The sequence below is a fragment of the Pseudoliparis swirei genome, chromosome 15 (assembly GCF_029220125.1).
Source record: "Pseudoliparis swirei isolate HS2019 ecotype Mariana Trench chromosome 15, NWPU_hadal_v1, whole genome shotgun sequence".
Lineage (NCBI taxonomy): Eukaryota > Metazoa > Chordata > Actinopteri > Perciformes > Liparidae > Pseudoliparis > Pseudoliparis swirei.
In genome coordinates this window covers 8,902,112-8,922,826 of record NC_079402.1, presented here as the reverse complement: position 1 = coordinate 8,922,826, position 20,715 = coordinate 8,902,112, and the positions used below count along the sequence as shown (strand labels likewise).

General features: G+C 43.7%; 1 protein-coding gene across 1 annotated transcript in view; it reads right to left on the bottom strand.

The window, feature by feature from the left end:
* The window catches only part of grin3a (glutamate receptor, ionotropic, N-methyl-D-aspartate 3A), a 79,254-nt gene that overhangs the window by 54,475 nt on the left and 4,064 nt on the right, over window positions 1–20,715 (bottom strand). Inside the window, exon 2 of the mRNA XM_056433174.1 lies at window positions 16,078–16,823. Coding sequence (XP_056289149.1) covers window positions 16,078–16,823 — 746 coding nt within the window. The remainder of the gene's footprint in view (window positions 1–16,077; window positions 16,824–20,715) is intronic.

Sequence of the window (20,715 nt, the reverse complement as noted above, 5' to 3'; positions counted from 1 at the left end):
ACTAAGAACAACAAGAATACAGAAAGTAAGATTTCTTCAAGATAGTCGAACGTCAAAAGTACCATAAGAGCCATTTAAATTCCACGGAAGTGCTAATCTGTGTTTTAATCCAGATATAGTCGGAAAAGATGTGTTTTTAGTTTCCGGCGGAAGCTGTAGAGACTTTCTGCTGTCCTGATGTCAGTGGGGAGCTCGTTCCACCACTGAGGAGCCAGGACAGCAGACAGTTTGGATTTCGAGTGATTAGCTCGAGGTGCAGGAGTCACAAGTCGATTGGCTGTTGCCGAGCTAATAACCCAACACTAGCTCACTACAACACTACAACACTAGCTCACTACACTTATTCTAAAGTTGTAATAGGTTATTTCGACTTTGCATATGTACATAGGGGAAGTTTATGCTTTAAATTAATACATATAGCAATATATTATAAATATTAAATATTAGGCAGGATATTAATATTTATTATGAAGCATAGGAGAAGGACACTGTATTGACTCTATTGACGTATTGACTGTAGTAGGCAGAAGTAGTGTTTGTATGTATGCTGCATGGGAATGGAAGTTAGTTTATTGTTTCAATGTTGTCGCATGAACTGGAAGCCGGTTGTGACGTTACTTGAATCCGGAAACTAACATATGGGACTTTTATTGTGAAGGGAATTTTTCACTGACTGACCGGAAGAAGTGATGTTGGTCGTGGGGTCATGACGTTTGACCTGGCTATTTTATTATCTTGGCCGTAAGGCAACAGAAGTGCAGCATGCTGGACCGACCAATGAAACTAACTTTTAAGATCAAGAGGTGTGATTGTCGATATTAATAATTACGGGTGTAATAGGGCGAGTTCTTTCTCTAGACGTTCTGAAGATTACAAGACAGTTCCCTATCAGCTACTTTGCTTTTAGTCTGTGGCGTATTATTCAGTCCGGCCCTACGATCGTAGCTTCAATTTTTTTTTGAACTTCTTGCCATTAAATATTGTTAAACTTAATCCATCGCATTCTGATCCTGATTATATTTCCACCGAGCACGAGACGTCCAGTATTTTGAACAAGCTTAATATTATCATGTGCAATATGTGACATATTATTTATATCTGTAATATAAAACTGTATCCAAAACTGTACATATTACCACCTTCTATATAGTGTATTCCTATATAATTCCTATTTTTTTCTTTCTTTTGATAGTGTTATTTCTAAACTGCTGACTCGGAGAGCCCTGCACTGGATTCCAATGGGTCTGGACTGTTGGCACAAATGGCAAATAAAAACTTGAATCTTGAGTATTTGAGATTTGATGAATCATTTCCTTCCATGCGTGAATAGAAAACACGCCACTCCACTCACATAAGCAGAACTCCAGAGAGAGTTCCCATTACAACCCGGGAGTTCATCCTAATTTGCTCCACTTGTTGAAGAACAATTACTTTTACTATTATAGTATCGCCATTAACACTTATTTTCTTGTCCAGGACTTTTGCCCTTCTTATCCACGGCGAAACATGAAGTAAACATAGATTACTCAGTCAAGTAAACGTCAGTCACACTCAATTTCCCCAAAAAGCTTTCGTTGCCTATCGACAACAATCAGCTGGAGCTGACCGAGGCTCTACTTAGACCCCTCCGATCTCCACTAATCACATCTGAACTCACCTGAAGCTGAATTAAACCACTTTAATAACTCAATCCTTATCCAGACGCTGAGCAAATTGTTTGCAATAGGACCTCAGTCGGAACAGTCATAATCACACACATTCACATCACGATCCCACCACAACTGGCTCTGACTGTGCATCATCTGCGTCCATCAATTGCAGCCATTACTCCACGAAAAGGCAATAAAATAAATCAAAAACTTAAACAGCCAAAGAAAACCATCCACATCCGAGTAATAAATCTGAATTCTCCCCCGAGGCCCGAAGTGTCCTGGGAGCAGATGGTTCGTGCAAGGACAGGTGCATGCTGGATACATTTCCGGTGGTCTCTCTTCAGATCTCATGACTGTTATCCTAAACACTCCCTCTACATCCACAACTGCTACGCCACCTCCTCCGCTCCGTTAACAACTTTTTATACAATGCGACATGATTCATTTCCACTCCATGAATGCACAAACGGTGGCATTCGAAGCAGAGGAGTCGCCGAGTGACGTCAAGGTGAATCACATCTATAACCCGGCGACACTAATGTAATGTCACGCCCGCCTCGTCGTCTTTCCTCATGAATCACCTATAAAAAAAATATATATTCTGAGCGTGTGTAACCACGGAGTGGTGCTCGTGTTCACATCAGTGGCCAAGAAGGAGAGTGAGCGAACAGAAAAGCAAGATGAATTCAAAATGATTAAGATGACTTCACTTTTTCATCTCTTATATCACAATATGCAAAATATCAATCGACAACATGAGACATGTTTTCTAGTTAGTGTCAAAACATGTAATTCTCAACACCAAAGGAGATGTGTTTGTCCCGCTGAAGGTCCTGAAGCATAAAGGATGATCCCTCCTTGTTAAACCAATCCTTCCCCGAAGCAGACAGAACGTCTTTACATTGGTACAGAGAATGCAAACCTCAAAGGTGGAGTCAGCCTCGCCTCTCGGTCCCCCATGACCGCCTCCGATCCTCTGGTCTGGTAGTTAATAGTGCTTCTTCACTGGAAACATATGCCAGCAGTAGAGTGGGCAAATACACGAAGAAAATATCTGAAAGAAGGAAAAAGTGAAAACGGAGAAGAAGAATGGAATGAGCGGATGAAGTTTTTGATACCAATGTTTTATCGGCAAAACAAACCGAGATTGTCACTTTCAAAGTGATCAAAAAACCACAGCAAAGCAAACAAACATTCGGAATGCCTCCGTTCTTGCGTCCAGTTGCTGCATGTTTGAACTATAAGTACATGATAAAATATAACGAAAACATAAGGTGTTTCAGGACAAAGTATTGCATTAACTAAGTGCAATGCATATGAAGTAGTGCATAAATTACATTCATGTTGTTCAGGGGAGGAGGAAGAGAAAGAAGGAAGAAAAGGGAGACACAAAGGTTGGTTAGGTTTTCCGTCAGTAGATTGGTCCTACACTTGGAAACAACTTTTATGATAATATATAATATCTAATTACACAAGGCCATTAATTTTTATAGGGAAGGGAAATAATCATGGAAAAAACTTTAATGCGGCATACTAATAACCATTTGTTACTTTTACTTTATTACAATACATTTGGCAATGATATATAATGCAATGTTGACTTAGCTTTAATACTATATTTAGCTGAGGTATATTTGAGTTTTTGAAATTTTGAGCTTGTTTTTTGGGCTTGTTTCAACCCTGCTCAAAGGGGACATCATTTATATATGATTTTCCATCTTTACAGCTCAGCTGGCGGTACTCTGTCTGGCTTTGCATTACTTTAAATGTCTTTTATCATGAATGACTGTCTCTGGTCGGGAAAGATAAACGAATATGATAAGCTGACTGTTTTTTATCCAGGCAATATCTTATCTGTTATAATACAGCGCTTGCACTGTAGTTTATCTGTATCTGCATCTCCAGGGCTTATTGATGTCTGTCTCTTTCTTTTTCAGCACACTACTTTTTCTCCCCTGTTTCCTTATTACATGTTTTGCCAGCTACCCAGTAACTTTCCTCCCTCAGCTTCTAAGTCCAGTGGACAGACCTAATCGGTGCCTCTGATAGGCTTATTCACAGTTGGTATTTCCCCTTTTTAATATAAATATATTATTTATACCATAGAAAACACCTGTTTACTGATATTCATCTGGTAGAAATGTTGAAATACAACAATAATGTGAACATTTTAATATTTGTGAGTCCTTAAGAGCTTTTGATGCTTAAATTACATTTCATTTCATTTAGCTGACGCTTTAATCCAAAGCGATTTACAATCATGTTACATTCACACACCGTAGACACAGCTGCACGGATTAATTCAGGGTTAATTGTCTCGCTCAAGGACACATCGACTAGGGCGGGGATTGAACCGCCAACCCCCTGATTGACGGAGCTGCTAATCACTGACCCCCAGTCGATCGACTGCGTTCACAATGTGTTGCCAACGGGACACGATGTCCGTCTCTGAAGCATTCTCGTGGCCGTTTGAAGTCGAGTAGAGTAGAATTGACCAATTACGTTGGAGAAAACTATTATTGGATGGTCAACAGTTCAGGTGGAGAGCAAAGAGGTGGAACAGAAAAGAGAAATGCAATCTCTGACAATTGTTTAGATTTTTTTTGCGATAGTCTTTTTGGAAACTAGCTGCTCCAATCCAGTCGTAATCATGGTCTCTACTTCAACTCCGGTCTCGCATCTCCACCGTACATGAAGAGCAGCGACTGGTAAAAGGTATTTTTGGCTTCAGATATCTTGTGGCTACATCTGAATTTAGCCCGTGGCGCCCGGAGGCTTATCCATGATCCAACCTATAGCCAATGAGTCCCCAGATCACATGATGCAATACCATGTGTGCAAATTGAAATGTTGGTGGAACGAGAAAAAATTATTGGGCTTTAAATTGTATTCATCATCCCAAGAGCATGACTATCTATATTTGATCTCTCTCCTTTTTTATTCCTTGCGGAACACATGTTTTTACAAGACTACTTCTACTACTAAAACTAATAATAATACAGGCATAAGGGCGTGGCCATCCGTTTGCCCATGGTACATATTGACAGAAGCCTGAGAAAGAAAATAGAGAGAGGAATGGGATTGAAAGTTATAGTGAATAAATCAATAAGCCAAACTGATTAACCCCATTTTAAATCAAGAATAATCAAACATCTTATTTATCAAAATGGAATGGAAATCTTTTCTCCATTATCAGATTACTTTAGTTTCATTATTTCTTCAAACCATACATATATTATATTATACAGTATTTTTTGTCTATAAATATTACAATCATGAAGAAGAAGATTTATTGTCGCCATTTTTCTGTTTCTCAATTGAAATAATTGGCAGGATTTCTTTAAAACCATTTTCCGTTGGGAATTATAAGAATCCAATTTCAGGTCTTTTATACAACATTAGATTAGATAACGTGAAACCACGGCTGTTTGATTAACTTTCCTTTCCCTGAAGCAACACATAATGTATTCTGATATCCATCCATCCATCATCATGTTATTTAACCTACACACAATATATGTTCATACGGCCGAGGTCTGCCATCCTGTGGTTTCCGGATACAGTTTTACTTCCACATTATGATTTTTCTCTCACTCTTTGGAAAAAGACTTTAAAAAAAAAGTACCAGCACTTGTACAAATGGTACCCAGCCAACCAACCATCTGTTTATTAGGGGGTCTCACATGCTTGTGATACGACAGGAATCTTTTTCCAAATAGCAACATGGCCTGCTGTGTCTTGATTAATGAGGCTAATCACAGCCTCACTTGACCTAACATAACTCTCCGCTTGTATTTTAAATTTTCCAAGAATCATCCATTACAGATCCACCGTCCACGTGGAAGTCCCTCTGCCAGCCGCTCACCCGTTGTCCTCACATCGCCTGGAGGGAAACATCTGGCTAAGTATCTGACCAAAATATATTGTATTTATGCTTTTGCTCTTCATTTCGTCATCCATCTTTGTGCTGTTGTGATGTAAGTGTTGCACAAATTAATCTGGGCGTGCAAAAATATCCGGTGGCAAAGAGGGGGGGAGGGGCACTTATACCGAGTGCTCCAGTGTTGTGCTGAAGTCACACACAGACTCGAAACGCAATATAGACAATTTCATGGATGCAAGCCAAGGCAATCAAGTAGGATATAGACTACAGGCCTTGCACGCACACCACTAAAGGCTATATGGTTAACACTAAGGCCTCTCAGACAACAAGCACGCAGCAGCTATGCCCTGTAACATAATTCAATTCAATTCAGTTTATTTGTATAGCCCAATTTCACAAATTACTAATTTGTCTCGGAGTGCTTTACAATCTGTACACAGACATCCCTGCCCCAAAACCTCACATCGGATCAGGAAAAACTCCCAAATAACCCTTCAGGGGAAAAAAAGGGAAGAAACCTTCAGGAGAGCAACAGAGGAGGATCCCTCTCCAGGATGGACAGGTGCAATAGATGTAATGTGTACAGAAGGACAGATTTAGAGTTTAAATACATTCAATGAATGTGACAGAGTGTATGAATAGTTCATAGTAGGCATATTCCACACAGCATATGCGCAACTTTCTCTCGAAAACACACACACATTCAAACCCAACACACTGACTTGGCTTCTTGTCTTTGATATCCTGCTGATTCAGTTAAACAAGAACAAAGAGAGACGGTGTCCTGCTTTGGTCCAGGAACTGGATCAAATGTGTCCAAAGGGGGTTAGTTTGGGTCCTAAAACAGGAGTACAGACCGGCTCTCCTCACACAACCTGTTGTGGCTCCGGCTGGCGGAAAGTCTGTTCACGCACTCACTGATAATATTTGTGAATACACCTTTTCAAATTGAACAATGGTAGCCTGATACTCGTGATGAATGGGAACAAACTGAAAATAAGTTTGCATGATGTAGCAGCTCCAAGGCCACTACCCGTGGGTTTCCCCCCCCAGCACCAAGGATCAGCCCGGAACCACGAGGTTTGGTTGAAAGCCATCATTTATTTGTCAGCAACAACGCACAAGCAGACCGCACAACCTGCGCCTCTGCTCACTCTCCCTTCCCTCCAGCTCTGCTGCCCTTTTATACAGGCAGCATCGGCTGCTGACTGATTGCCAATCAGTCAGAGCAGCTGACTGATTGTCAACCAGCCAGCAGCCGAGGCCAAATTAGAGACAGCTGCCACACTCCCCACCACCCGATTTAGGCCGGGGCTCCATCCGGCCTAACCTACTCCCCCTCCCCCCCATGAGATCTTGGGCGGAGGAGGGGGCTCTGGGGAACCGGGCTCGGGACGTGGGGGCTCTGGGGGACCGGGCTCGGGACGTGGGGGCTCTGGGGGACCGGGCTCGGGACGTGGGGGCTCGGGCTCGGGACGTGGTGGGGACGGGGAGCTGAAGCCCGCTGGGCCGGGGAACGGGGAGCCGGGACCGGCCGGGATGGAGCCGGAGCAGCGGTAGCTGGCACCTCCGACATGGCCCGGGGATCCGGAGTCGGCCCTCCACCGACGGGTCGGCTCGGGGGTCGGCAGCTCCGACGGGTATTGGGGCTCGGGGTTCGACGGCAGCTCCGACGGGTCCTGGACCTCGGAGGTCGGCAGCTCCGACGAGTCCTGGACCTCGGAGGTTGGCAGCTCCGACGGCTCCTGGGCCTCGGAGGTCGGCAGCTCCGACGGGTCCTGGGCCTCGGGGTTCGGCAGCTCCGACGGGTCCTGGGGCTCAGCGGTCGGCAGCTCCGACGGGTCCTGGGGAACGGGGTTCAGCCGCAGAGCCGGCGGCACCAGGAGGGCCTTGAGGAACCGGCGGTTCTCCTCTGCCTGTGCCCGCCCCATCTCCTCAATTCTGGCCAGAATCTGGCCCAAGCTGCTCATCAGCTCCTCCTCTGGTTTCCCAGACTCCATCCCTTCCAGGTGCTGGGTTTCCGGGGGCCCCACGTTGGGCTCCAGTGTAGCAGGCCTGAGGCCGCCACCCGTGGGTTCCCCCCCCAGCACCAAGGATCCGCCAGACAGCAAGACGTTTTGTTCAAGGACATATTTATTCCGCACACACGACACCGAGCAGACCGCAAATCACGTGCCTCTGCTCACCTCTCCCCCTCCACTCTCAAGTGGGAGCTTTTATAAGGGTGGCCTCGGCTGCTGACTGATTGCCAATCACCAGCAGCCGAGGCCAAATCAGACACAGCTGCCACACTCCCCACCACTCGATTTAGGCCGGGGCTCCATCCGGCCTAGCCTCCCCCCCCCATGAGAGCTTGGGCGGAGGAGGGGCTCTGGGGGACCGGGACCGGGCTCGGGAGGAGGGAGCTCTGTGGTCGACTGGGATGGGAGGACGGGGAGCTGAAGCCAGCCGAGATGGGGACGGGGCAGGGGTAACAGGCGCCGCCGACGGGCCCCGGGGATCAGGGGTTGGTAGCGGCGTCGGGTCCTGGGGAACCAGGGTCGGCCTTCCGCCGACGGGTCCTGGGGACCACGGGTCGTCGGCAGCGCCGCCGGGTCCTGGGGCCCGGGGGTCGGCAGCTCCGACGAGTCCTGGGGCTCTGGGGTCGGCAGCTCCGACGGGTCCTGGGGCCCGGGGGTCGGCAGCTCCGACGGGTCCTGGGGCTCGGAGGTCGGCAGCTCCGACGGCTCCTGGACCTCGGAGGTCGGCAGCTCTGACGAGTCCTGGGGCTCTGGGGTCGGCAGCTCCGACGGGTCCTGGGGCTCTGGGGTCGGCAGCTCCGACGGGTCCTGGACCTCGGAGGTCGGCAGCTCCGACGGATCCTGGACCTCGGGGTTCGACGGCAGCTCCGACGGGTCCTGGGGAACGGGGTTCAGCCGCAGAGCCGGCGGGACCAGGAGGGCCTTGAGGAACCGGCGGTTCTCCTCTGCCTGTGCCCGCCCCATCTCCTCAATTCTGGCCAGAATCTGGCCCAAGCTGCTCATCAGCTCCTCCTCTGGTTTCCCAGACTCCATCCCTTCCAGGTGCTGGGTTTCTGGGGGCCCCACATTGGGCTCCAGTGTAGCAGCTCCAAGGCCACTACCCGTGGGTTTCCCCCCCCAGCACCAAGGATCAGCCCGGAACCACGAGGTTTGGTTGAAAGCCATCATTTATTTGTCAGCAACAATGCACAAGCAGACCGCACAACCTGCGCCTCTGCTCACTCTCCCTTCCCTCCAGCTCTGCTGCCCTTTTATACAGGCAGCATTGGCTGCTGACTGATTGCCAATCAGTCAGAGCAGCTGACTGATTGTCAACCAGCCAGCAGCCGAGGCCAGATTGGGGACAGCTGCCACACATGACAATACCATGAATAACCAATTTCATTTTCCAATTACATTTCCTCCAAAGTGATGTCAAGTGAGGGCCCCCCTTTTTAAAGTTCCCTATTTCACTTCTCAAGGAGTTTAAGAGGTGTTTATCTTTCTTCAGTTTATCTTTCGGGCAGCACGGTGGCTCAGTGGTTAGCACTGTCGCCTCACAGCAAGAAGGCCCTGGGTTCGAATCCCGGTCGTCCCGGTCGTTCCAGGTCCTGTCTGTGTGGAGTTTGTATGTTCTCCTCGTGCCTGCGTGGGTTTACTCCGGGTACTCCGGTTTCCCCCACCATCATAAAGACATGCACCGCAGCCTCACCCCGGTTCGTATGGATGTGAATGAATGTTGGTGGTGGTCGGAGGGGCCGTAGGCGCTGATTGGCTGCCACGCTTCCGTCAGTCTGCCCCAGGACAGCTGTGGCTACTGATGCAGCTTACCACCACCGGTATGACTGTGTGTGTGTATGACTACTGGACTCTGGACTCTGTAAAGCGACTTCGGGTGCCTTGAGAAGCGCGATATAAAATAAATGATTATTATTATTATTATTATTCAGTCCTTTCATCTTTTCCTTTCCTTAATAATAATGTCGGATTTCATGTACTGTCTTGCACAATACAATAGCTTTTCTAATATATGTTCTACTATAGGGTGGTCGTATAGATTTAAGATAATTGGGTTTCATCGGTGTTTGAGGAACTTCCATTCTCTGTGACAAGATGTTATTGTCTTAAATGTAGCTTAATCTTAGGCCAAGAGGTATTATTGGGGAGGCCAATACTTCCTTACTCCTTACTTCTGGCGTCCTTGCTCAGATCACACCAATCTTCAAACTCAGCCTTCATTGTGATGTGTAGTAGATGATTGTCTTGCAATGTATTGCAACATCGTTGTATTATTATCCCATAACGATGGTATTACAATAACTGTCACACCATTGTTATCATTTGCCATATATCATAATAGTATTGTATTATGAGTTATTTGATTCCGACCTTTAGTGACCCTAGCATTGACAATTACATCATGTTTTAGAAAATCATGTTTTAAGCTTTAACATCTTATAAATACAAAATAATCTCATCAAAGGCATACTATCTGATCTCCAGATCCAAGCTGAACCCAGACTTCATAAAGACAGCATTATTCTAGAATGATATCAAACTTGCATCAGAGCACGTCTCCAGTGTCTAATGTCAGCCCGGAGGGAACAAATAAGTCAACATTGGTTTCAAAATATATAAAGGCTTACTTTTAGCAACTTTCTTGTGCAAATATCAGAACTTGAGACAGTCAACTCCAACCTCTCCACACACACAAACCTCTTTTTACCTTTGCATTGAAAATGCGGAAGGTTATGTTTTGATCGCCGTGTATTCATTTATTTATTTATTTGTATGCATGTTATTCGCGAACCGAATCGCATGAAATTTGGTGGGATGATTGGTTATTATCCGGGGACCATTTGATTAGATTTTGGGATTGATCGGGTCAAAGGTCAAGGTCAAGGTCATGAAAAGGTCAACATCTTCTTGAATCGCATGACATTTGGTGGGATGATTGGTTATTATCCGATGACCATTTGATTAGATTTTGGGATCAATCGGGTCAAAGGTCAAGGTCAAGGTCATGGAAAGGTCAAAATCTTCTTTTTACCATAGCGCGGTCAATTTTTATCCAATTGGCATGCAACTAATGCCAACATGTTCATAATTCAATGCCCAATCTTGTGATATGCGAAGGTATGCGCTCTACCGGGTGTCCATTCTAGTTTGTATATTTGACTCTCCCTCTTAGTCCACGGCCCCTTTGCCCTCAGGCATTGTGGGCATATCCTTATTTAATGACCCATGCTTCGTAGAAAACAGTGAAAACAGTAGACATCGATGGAGATTAGTATACTGGAGACAACAAACACTTTGATTTAGACTTTTAAACCTTTAAGGCTGAATTTAAGGTATGTTCATCCCGTGAGTTGTGAATGCCTAAACATATGTGTATAGGTTTAGGCATTAGAAACACTTTGTTCAACCATCATGGTTGGGTTTAAGGTAAGTAGGTAACCCTAACTAAGTAAGTTCAGACGTAACGGGTGTGTTGTGTGTCCTCTTTTATGGAACCAGCTTCCACCTTCAGTCCGGGAGGCAGACACAGTCACCTCATTTAAGAGTAGACTGAAGACTTGGTCCATGCCTACGACCAACTATTCATACACTCTGTCATTGAATGTGTTGTAACTCTGTAATAATTCCTTCTGGTCACATGACATCTATTGCATCTGTTAATCCTGGAGAGGGATCCTCCTCTGTTGCTCTCCTGAAGGTTTTTTCCCTTTTTTTCCCAGTGAAAGGGTTTTTAAACTTTTGGGTGAGATATTCCTGATCCGATGTGAGGTCCTGGGACAGGGATGACGTATGTGTACAGATTGTAAAGCCCTCTGAGGAACATTTTTAATTTGTGATATTGGGCTATACAAAAATAAACTGAATTGAATTGAATTTCAGTCGCAGAGGGTCATGACAAAGTGACCACATTTGACGGCCTGGGTTCAGGCTGTAAAAGAATACGGGTGACAGACCAACAAAACCACGCCGCCTCCAAAATCAGATTATAGTTCATAATAAAAAAGGAAATATATTCAATTGTTACACTGCGCAACAGAAGTGAATGGTTATAGATGATTCATCACCAATCTTTCTAACCTGGAGAGACTTACGGAAATTGGAAAAAGAACAAGTCAACATGTATGAAACCCTGCAGCATGAACTCGGGGGGCAGTCCAAACAATCCAACGGCTTGACAACAATTGAATGACTAAAAAAGGGAATACCATATAATTGCAGGTAACATAAATACAAGCCTAGATCCTTTCCTTTTTGCAGCATCTCCAGCTGGTTACAGTCTTGTACGTATGACTGTCTAATTAATGAGCTTTATCTGAACCAATCAGAGGGATGACTTTTCCAAATATTAGACGTGTGTAACAGTTTGGATTCGTCAACGTTTGAGACACAAAACTTCTTCGGGTGAATCCCTTGCCTTCACAGATTCAACAACAAGGCTTTTATAAACGTGGTATACGGTTCTGTAACACGTGTTCTTGGCTCTGTGATATGTAAAACGCTGGCAGGCTAATCAACACTTTACGAGAGCATATAATGAACCAAAGAGATGAAAAACACAACCCGAAATCTGCTCCAGCTTCCATTCAAACACGTTCTCATTCTGGGGAGATTATCCTGCTGATTCAGATGTTTTGAGTAGAAAAGGTCAGACTCTCATGGTAATGCACGGGTGTATGATCAGACACTCTTCATCACACGTTTTTACTGTGGCATTATAACGTAGAGTGGCTGAGCTGCGGATTACGACACTGCTGCTAAATGTAAATCATCACACTTTATCATTTCACCACGCGGCTGCAGTTATTGAGTGCATCGGGTGTGTGCGTAAAAATGTGCCCCGCGATCGTGCATGCATGCACTTTTAGAAAAGAGTATGAATATTTGTTTCAGACTAACTTGTATGCATCTAACTAAGTATGATTACACGTCTGCATGATGTGTGAGAAGTACATTCTTCCACAATGCACACTGCGCGGCCAGACTCCGTCATATGTGGCTGAACTACTCCGCCCATATTCAACAGCCCGCAATCTCAGATCCAAACTCCCACAATGTTCTGTCAGTCCCACAGACTCGAGTTATTGAGGCAGTAGCACCAACGCTGTGGATGCTCTGCCTGCACCACTACGGTTGTGAGATTCAATAGTATCATTTAAACACCATCCCAACAAATATACCTGTTTACACTGGCATTTGCTTAAATTACATATTCTATGGCCTGTTTCTTATCTCTGTTGTTTTTTCTTTTCTTATTGTGTTTTTTACTGCACCATCTTTTACTGTGTATTTCTCTTTTCTCTTTTAACTGTTGAAATGTTTTGGCCCCTGTTTTTGCCAATTTGTTGTAATTGACTGTACTGCACTTTGTGACACTTTGTCTGTGATAAGTGCAAAATAAATGAACCTTACTTACAGTGGGGGCTGTTGGGTGGAGATCACCGAGGTTTTTGTATGTGGCCAGCAGCTGATTGAAGCTAAATGGCTCTGAAAAAACACTCTATGCTTACCTCGTCAACCCACACAGCAGATAGACACAGCCCTTCTCTGATGGGACTAAGACACACAGGTTCATGTTGTATATCTGTATATATTCAATATTGTCCTCATCTTCTCTCATTATCTAGAGATAGCTAGAGAGCGTGTTAGTGGTTAGTGAGAGTGAGAGTGGGAATCAAATAGAAATAATGAGAGAAGATGAGGACAATATTGAATATATATATATATATATTCAATATTGGTTGTGTGTGTGTATATACAGGACTGTCTCAGAAAATTAGAATATTGTGATAAAGTTCTTTATTTTCTGTAATGCAATTAAAAAAACAAAAATGTCATGCATTCTGGATTCATTACAAATCAACTGAAATATTGCAAGCCTTTTATTCTTTTAATATTGCTGATTATGGCTTACAGCTTAAGAAAACTCAAATATCCTATCTCTAAATATTAGAATATCATGAAAAAGTATACTAGTAGGGTATTAAACAAATCACTTGAATCGTCTAATTAACTCGAAACACCTGCAAGGGTTTCCTGAGCCTTGAAAAACACTCAGCTTGGTTCAGTAAACTAAATCACAAGTATGGGGAAGACTGCTGATCTGACTGCTGTCCAGAGGACCATCATTGACACCCTCCATTAGGAGGGTAAGACACAAAAAAATAGAGGCGCAAAATCCAAGTTGCTTGAAATCCAGTGTGAAGTTCCCACAGTCAGTGATGGTTTGGGGAGCCATGTCAGCTGCTGGTGTTGGTCCACTGTGTTTCATCAAGTCCAGAGTAAATGCAGCTGTGTACCAAGAGATTTTAGAGCACTACATGCTTCCGTCTGCTGAAAAGCTCTATGGAGATGAGGATTTCATTTTCCAGCATGATCTGGCACCTGCCCACAGTGCCAAAACCACCAGTAACTGGTGTACTGACCATGGCATTACTGTCCTCGATTGGCCTGCCAATTCCCCTGACCTGAACCCCATAGAGAATTTGTGGGGTATTATGAAGAAGAAGCTGAAAGACACCAGACCCAACAATGCAAATGAGCTAAAGGCCGCTATTGAAGCATCCTGGGCATCCATAAACCCTCAGCAATGCCACAGGCTGATTGCCTCCATGCCACGCCGCATTGATGCAGTAATCCATGCAAAAGGATTCCCAACCAAGTACTGAGTGCATTAATGGACATTTTCAAATGTTTGATTTTGTTTTGCTGTTATAAATCTTTTTTTTTACTTGGTCTGAGGAAATATTCTAATTTTATGAGATAGGATTTTAGAGTTTTCTTAAGCTGTAAGCCATAATCAGCAATATTAAAAGAATAAAAGGCTTGCAATATTTCAGTTGATTTGTAATGAATCCAGAATGCATGACATTTTTGTTTTTTTAATTGCATTACAGAAAATAAAGAACTTTATCACAATATTCTAATTTTCTGAGACAGTCCTGTATATACATATATATATACATATACACATACACATATATATATATAAATATATATATACACATACATGCATACATATACACATATTATATATATATATATATACAGCACAAACATATATGCTGTGATATACAGTGTATTTGCTTTATAGACTGAAATGGCTGAAATGACTTTCTGGTTTTTTTTTTTTTTGGTCCTTTATTTTATATTATTTTTCTGATTTATTTTCTATTAATTTAGGATAGGAATATAGAAGCATTTGTTGCTTCTATCTATACCTTTTCAGTCTTTATGTTGTGTATATTAAATAGTATAATATTGTATTGTATTTGATTGACTGAATAAAAAAAATTCATGGCATCGTGTCATTTGACCACACTGCTGCAGTTATTGAATCTACTGTGTATGAAGCACATTCAAATAGGCTGCTTACTAGTGCATATGCATCCACCTTCGTAGATGTTTGTATCAACCTGTATTTCTGAAGTGACCAAAACACATGCGTGATGTGAGAGAAGAACACTCTCAAAGACCAAAACCTGAATCACATAAATGAACAGCAGCGCAGAGAGAAAGGGTCCGAGGGGGGGGGGGGGGGAGTAGAACGAGGGCCGTTGGGTGGAGACGACTCAGGTTTTTGAATGCGGCCGGCAGCTGTTTGCAGCACAATCGCTCAAAAAAGTCACCGTGTGTTCCCTTGCCAACGACTCCCCAAAACAGACAGACAAGATTAGCAAGTAGTTTTCTACGCCTGATCCTCGCATCGCTCTATTTGCCTGGAACATAAAGGCGTACGCTGGGGAACACCGTGGGGAAGCACCTGAAGAGACTTCAGGCATCAGTGTTGCACTACACTCAAAGAAATGACTCATTGGATGAACTCAATTAAATTGTTGGCAGGTTTTCCATCCAATAATTATATGCAACTCCAACTCAAATTTATCACATCAGTGCAATACAATGTAATTAAGTTAGTCCAACTCATTTGTCTCAAATACATCTAAAATAAAATAACGATATTCATTAAATTAAATTAATTTGTGTTTGTCCAACTCAAAATATAAACTAACTAACTAAAAAAATATGCAAACTCCACACAGAAGGACCGCCCCGACAGGGAATTGAACCCACGGCCCTCTGGCTTAGAGGCGACAGTGCTAGCCACTACACCACCACCATACAGCCCTGAAAATGTATTCACCTCATACAAACAATTGATTTTCAGAAGGCGCATGCGCAAAGGGTAGTCCTCAATGAAACACATTTATTTTGAGTTGATATGCACACCATCTAACCTAAATAAATCTAATAAATGAAAGTATTCATACATTTTGTGTTACACCCATTAAATATAAATATCTATTTTTGGAATTGATTTATTTAAATGTATCAAACAATATTTAAATGTGTCACCTCGAAGAAGGGCTTGAATCGTTTTTTTGAGTGTAGACGTGGTTGAGAATGTAAATGATCATACAGTTATATGTGGTAGTTTGCCACTTTGGGGACAATACAAAAGTGCATTTGATGTGTGATGTGAATGTGTAGGTGTAATTGTGACTTAGGTATCCACATGATTCCCTACCTTGACAAGTACTCCCCTGAGCTGCTGTTGCTCTTTAGTATATCCATACAGTTAGTCGTCCCCGGTATGAGGGCCAGAGCAGGATTCTGTTGCGCCGCACTGCCCACAGCCCGCGCAACCAGCTCCAACGAGTCGTGGACGAAGTGATCCAGAGAAGGGGACTCCGTGACCCCGTGAGCCAGTAGCCCCAGCGGCAGCCCCTCTGTTCTCAACTCGGCCACATTCTGGCTGTCGCCCAAAACCCAGTGAAACTCCGGGAGCGTCATCCGACTGGCCAGCGTCCAGAGGCGCCGCACTTCGCGGATCTCGCACCCAAATGTCACCACTCCCCTTGTGGACGCAGGCTCTCTCAGGGCCTCCAGCTGCCGCATGAGAGCTTGCTGCTGGTCGACTTTGGAGGAGGAGGAGGTGGACGGAGAAGCGGTGGTTGAGGCGGAGGGGGAGAAGTAGGGCAAAGACGACGACGACGAAGACGCCCGCGCTCCCGCCGTCTTGCCGGATGCCGGTCGCGAGTGTGATGATGAAGATGAGGATGATAAGGTCGAGAAGGGAGTCGTCAGATTGACAACGGTGCCCAAGTGGAAGCGGGTGTTGTTGTTGATGAGGAGGAGGAAGTCGCTAATGTCCCATTCCCGACAGAGCAAAATACTGACGTCCAACCAGCCGTTTATCATCAGCAGAGTAGAGAGGAGGCGGGATGGGGGGGCCTCCCTGGTCCGCATCGCCAGCTGGAAATGGAGAGGATTCTGCGGGGAGATTGTAAAAGGGTATCGAGTGGATGGGCAAGTGATTTGGGAAAGGAATGTACAAGGGGAGAGGGTGAGTGCGATTTAAGTGATTAGAGGACCAATGGAAGAGAGATATGAGGCATATGGGATTGGAGAGAAGGGATAGAGATAAGGGGCCGTTAAAAAATAAACAGAAGGACATGAGGGGGATGGACATGTTGGGGTGAGGGGCGGGACGAGGGGTTGATGAGGGTCAGTTGGATCTCATAGAGAGCAGAGAGATAAGTGAAGGACATCAGAGGATGTTTTTTTGTAAGGGAGGGTAGATTGCGGGAAAGTAGAAAGATTGATAAAAAGGCATAAAAAGGACAATGGAAGGATGGTGGAGGAGGTTAGGTGCAACATTAAGGAATAGCGGGGGAGGGGGGGTGGGTTATGGGAAACAGGAAGTTGAAGCAGATGAAGTAGAGCGGAGAATAGAGGACGGAAAAAGGAAAGAAAGAAACACACAAAGGTTAAAAATTCGCCAGCAGAGTTAGTTTCTGCCTAAGAATTCAATTTGTTCCTCCAGAATAAATACATTCAAAGGGATATAATAGATTTCAGCCTCCAGTCAACTGCTCACCGGAATATCATTATTACCATCATGAGAAATACACAACATCTATTTCAGGTTTATTCTATATCTAAAACCTGAAGAAACTCGACTGGGCCTTTCACATACTATGCTTGGTCAATTCTATGTGATTTAACTCTGCTTTACTATTCATGGGATTCCTCACTTCACTGATGATGTCGGGAGAGATCAATGGCTGGACCACAGCATCGGTGTGTGATTTCCACCTCGGTCAGTAATGAAACCAGGGTGGTCTCCTAGCGGTGATGAAAGCCATTCTGGCTAAATGGCCCAGAAATATTCACAAATCAGAAGCTTGATTCTGCCCTGCTTATTTTCAAAATACATTTTACTTCACCAAAGATATAAAGAAGAAACAAAATTCTGAGCTCTGAAATAAAAATGGACCCAAACTATATTTATTATTACGTGAAAGGCTGAGTGCTTGCTTTTCGTTGGAGTTTAGGAAATGCTCTTTCCGTCAGTATTGTTTTGAATTGGCCCGTACACGCCTGTACACAACAATGCATTCTGTTTAAGGACCACACAGACAGACATACATCAAGTTATGTTGTTCCACTACATTGCATATGACCATTTTCCACCCGATATATGCATGATGGATTGATGTCTCACCTCCTGGGTGGTTTGGCTTAATGTCAGCCTGTTAAATCACCATTGAGAACTTCTGAATTGTACATTTCTTGAGCATCCTGAGGAATGTCCAGCATGGGGTGCGATCAGTGCACCTGCACAAGCCCCTGCAGTGTTTAACCAAACTGCTGCTGTCAATTCACTAAGGATTCACAATAGTATTTGACAGTATTTTATAATAACTGTAACATACAGTCCAATGTTCTTCCTTTGCCTTTAAATGAACAGGTAATGTGGTCGGTTAATTACAGATGACTGTAATTTATCAGCATAATACAGTATTTTCTGTGAAGTGGTGGACATACATTTCTCTAAGTTCATTAAGTCACTAGCCATCAACATCCTACTGTTTCTACTATAATAATAGTACATTTGTATGAATCAAACTGCTCATAGCCCACTGATGATTATTGAGTGACATGACCTGATCAGCTGCTCCTGAACGTGACAGCACATCTTCTGTGCACAGCCATTTTGTGAAATAAAGCTGATTAAACACCCATTTTCAAACCTCATTGTAACAAAAGATGCTTTTTGAAAGAATGGACATGTTATACTAAAACAATATTGTATGCTGCTGAACATTGTTGACAGTAATACAATGTAATGTCTGATGTGTAGGTAATTGGCTGCAGGCGAAACCAGCGTATGGGTCAGAACCTTTACGATCTGACCAGTGCAGACGTCCTCCACACACACATGCACCGCATCGCACTCACAGGATTACAGTGAGCCAGGAGATCAGAGCGGGTACGTTTCAGAGTTCATACAGTCACCTGGACTGGGCTGCCAGATCTGCGTCAGTGTGCCTTGGCATAGAGCGCACCAACATACCAGTCACCCAGGCAATCAATGTGTGTTGCACTCACACACACACATAACTACACACACTTAAAATGCACTCAGGTTCTCTTGTTTAATTGACTTTCCAACTTTTCCACAAGCTTTGCACTAAAAGTCCATTATATTAATCTATTGGTTCATTTCATAAATTTCATTAGTCACATTACCCAATGGGCATGCAAATAAGCCCATCATTATTCATCTGCTTATTGCATATACATGGACGGATTGAGGCTGCAACAGAATTACAAAAAGATGCAATATTATATAATATTATATAGTTTAGTTCAGTTTTATAAGTCCTGTTTCAGGGAAAGAAACGGAAATGCGGTCCGCAGGGCATCAGACTCTCACCTCCTCTCATCCCCCAGGAGGGTTGGAGGATTTATTCTCAGCTGCAGCACTTCTGCGCTGTGATCACGATAAGTCTGTAACCCCCTCTTTGTTCCTCGTGTAAATAAACAGGCAGAAATCTTTGTTGTGACTCTGCTCGCTTTCATCACTTTTCTCTCTTTAGAAATCACTTTTTTTTTGTCTGTGACATCACAGCACAGCCCAAATAGAGTTTCTGTTTTTATTTTTTCATTTTAAATAAAACGTGCATGCCTTGCATGGACTGGCAAAATCACGAGCCAGTGGACAAATCAAATAAACTGGTAATGGCTTGGTATTGATCTTTCCTTAATTAGATAATTCATTGTGGAGAAAGTGTGAAAAACGGATAAAAATGGGTTTTTGGTTGGGTTTTTTTCCCCACAGAAGATAACACAAAACATTTCCTCCCGTTTTGCAATGATGACAACAAAATGTTATTAATAAAATCTATATTACAACTGCATAATTTGTTTGTTTTCTGTCACTTTTTCACAGCCCCAACCCCTAACCCTAGACCCATCCATAACTCTTAGCCTTTCACCCCCCCCACCCTCCACCCCTCCAATGCAACTGTGTTATTCATGAAGGAACAGTGAAAACCTCCAGTAAATCTCCTCATAGTCCGCAAAGCCCCATAATTCATCTCCCTGGATATATTCTGAGGGTATAATTATGCCAATAACCTAATCACCATTATCTACAGACTAATGTCCCTGCTTGTAATTGAGAAGACAATCTCCGGCTCACGATCAGTGATGTTTACTATATTCTCTCAGTAAAAGTATCAATTCCAAAAAACATCTTGGAGTCATGACTATCACTATTCCATCTCCACTGCCTATTAGCCTAAGATCACTCATGGGTAATTGAAGCTCCTGGAAACTAACACGGCTACACAGAGGTTAGACGCACCGGGCAGTGGGACAAACCATTTACATCATGGGTAAGTACTATATTCAGTATCGCCAAACCATTTTGCCAGTTTGCAGCCCAATAACAACTTAAAACCGACCCAATTAAATAGAGTCCGGTCCAAATCGTAAACTTGCCAGAAGACAGGTGTAAAATTGTTAAAAAAATGTCATCCGAAAACACATCATACCCATAATGAGCATCCAAAAAGCAAAGATAAGCTGAGTAGGCTATTCCAACCCACACTAGTCCGAGTGTCAATCAAAATCAACACTTCTCAGTGTGTTGTGATCACTATGTTCAGTGTTATTTTACATTACATTTGATTTAGCGGACCCTTTTATCCAAATGGACTTTCAATCATGTTACATTCATCCACCGTGTGCACAGCTGCAGGGAGCAACTCGGGGTTCAGTGTCTTGCTCAAGGACACATCGACTAGGGCGGGGATTAATGTTAATGTGCTCTTTAATTCTACTGTATGGCTTTTGACTCGGTCATGTTAGCCGT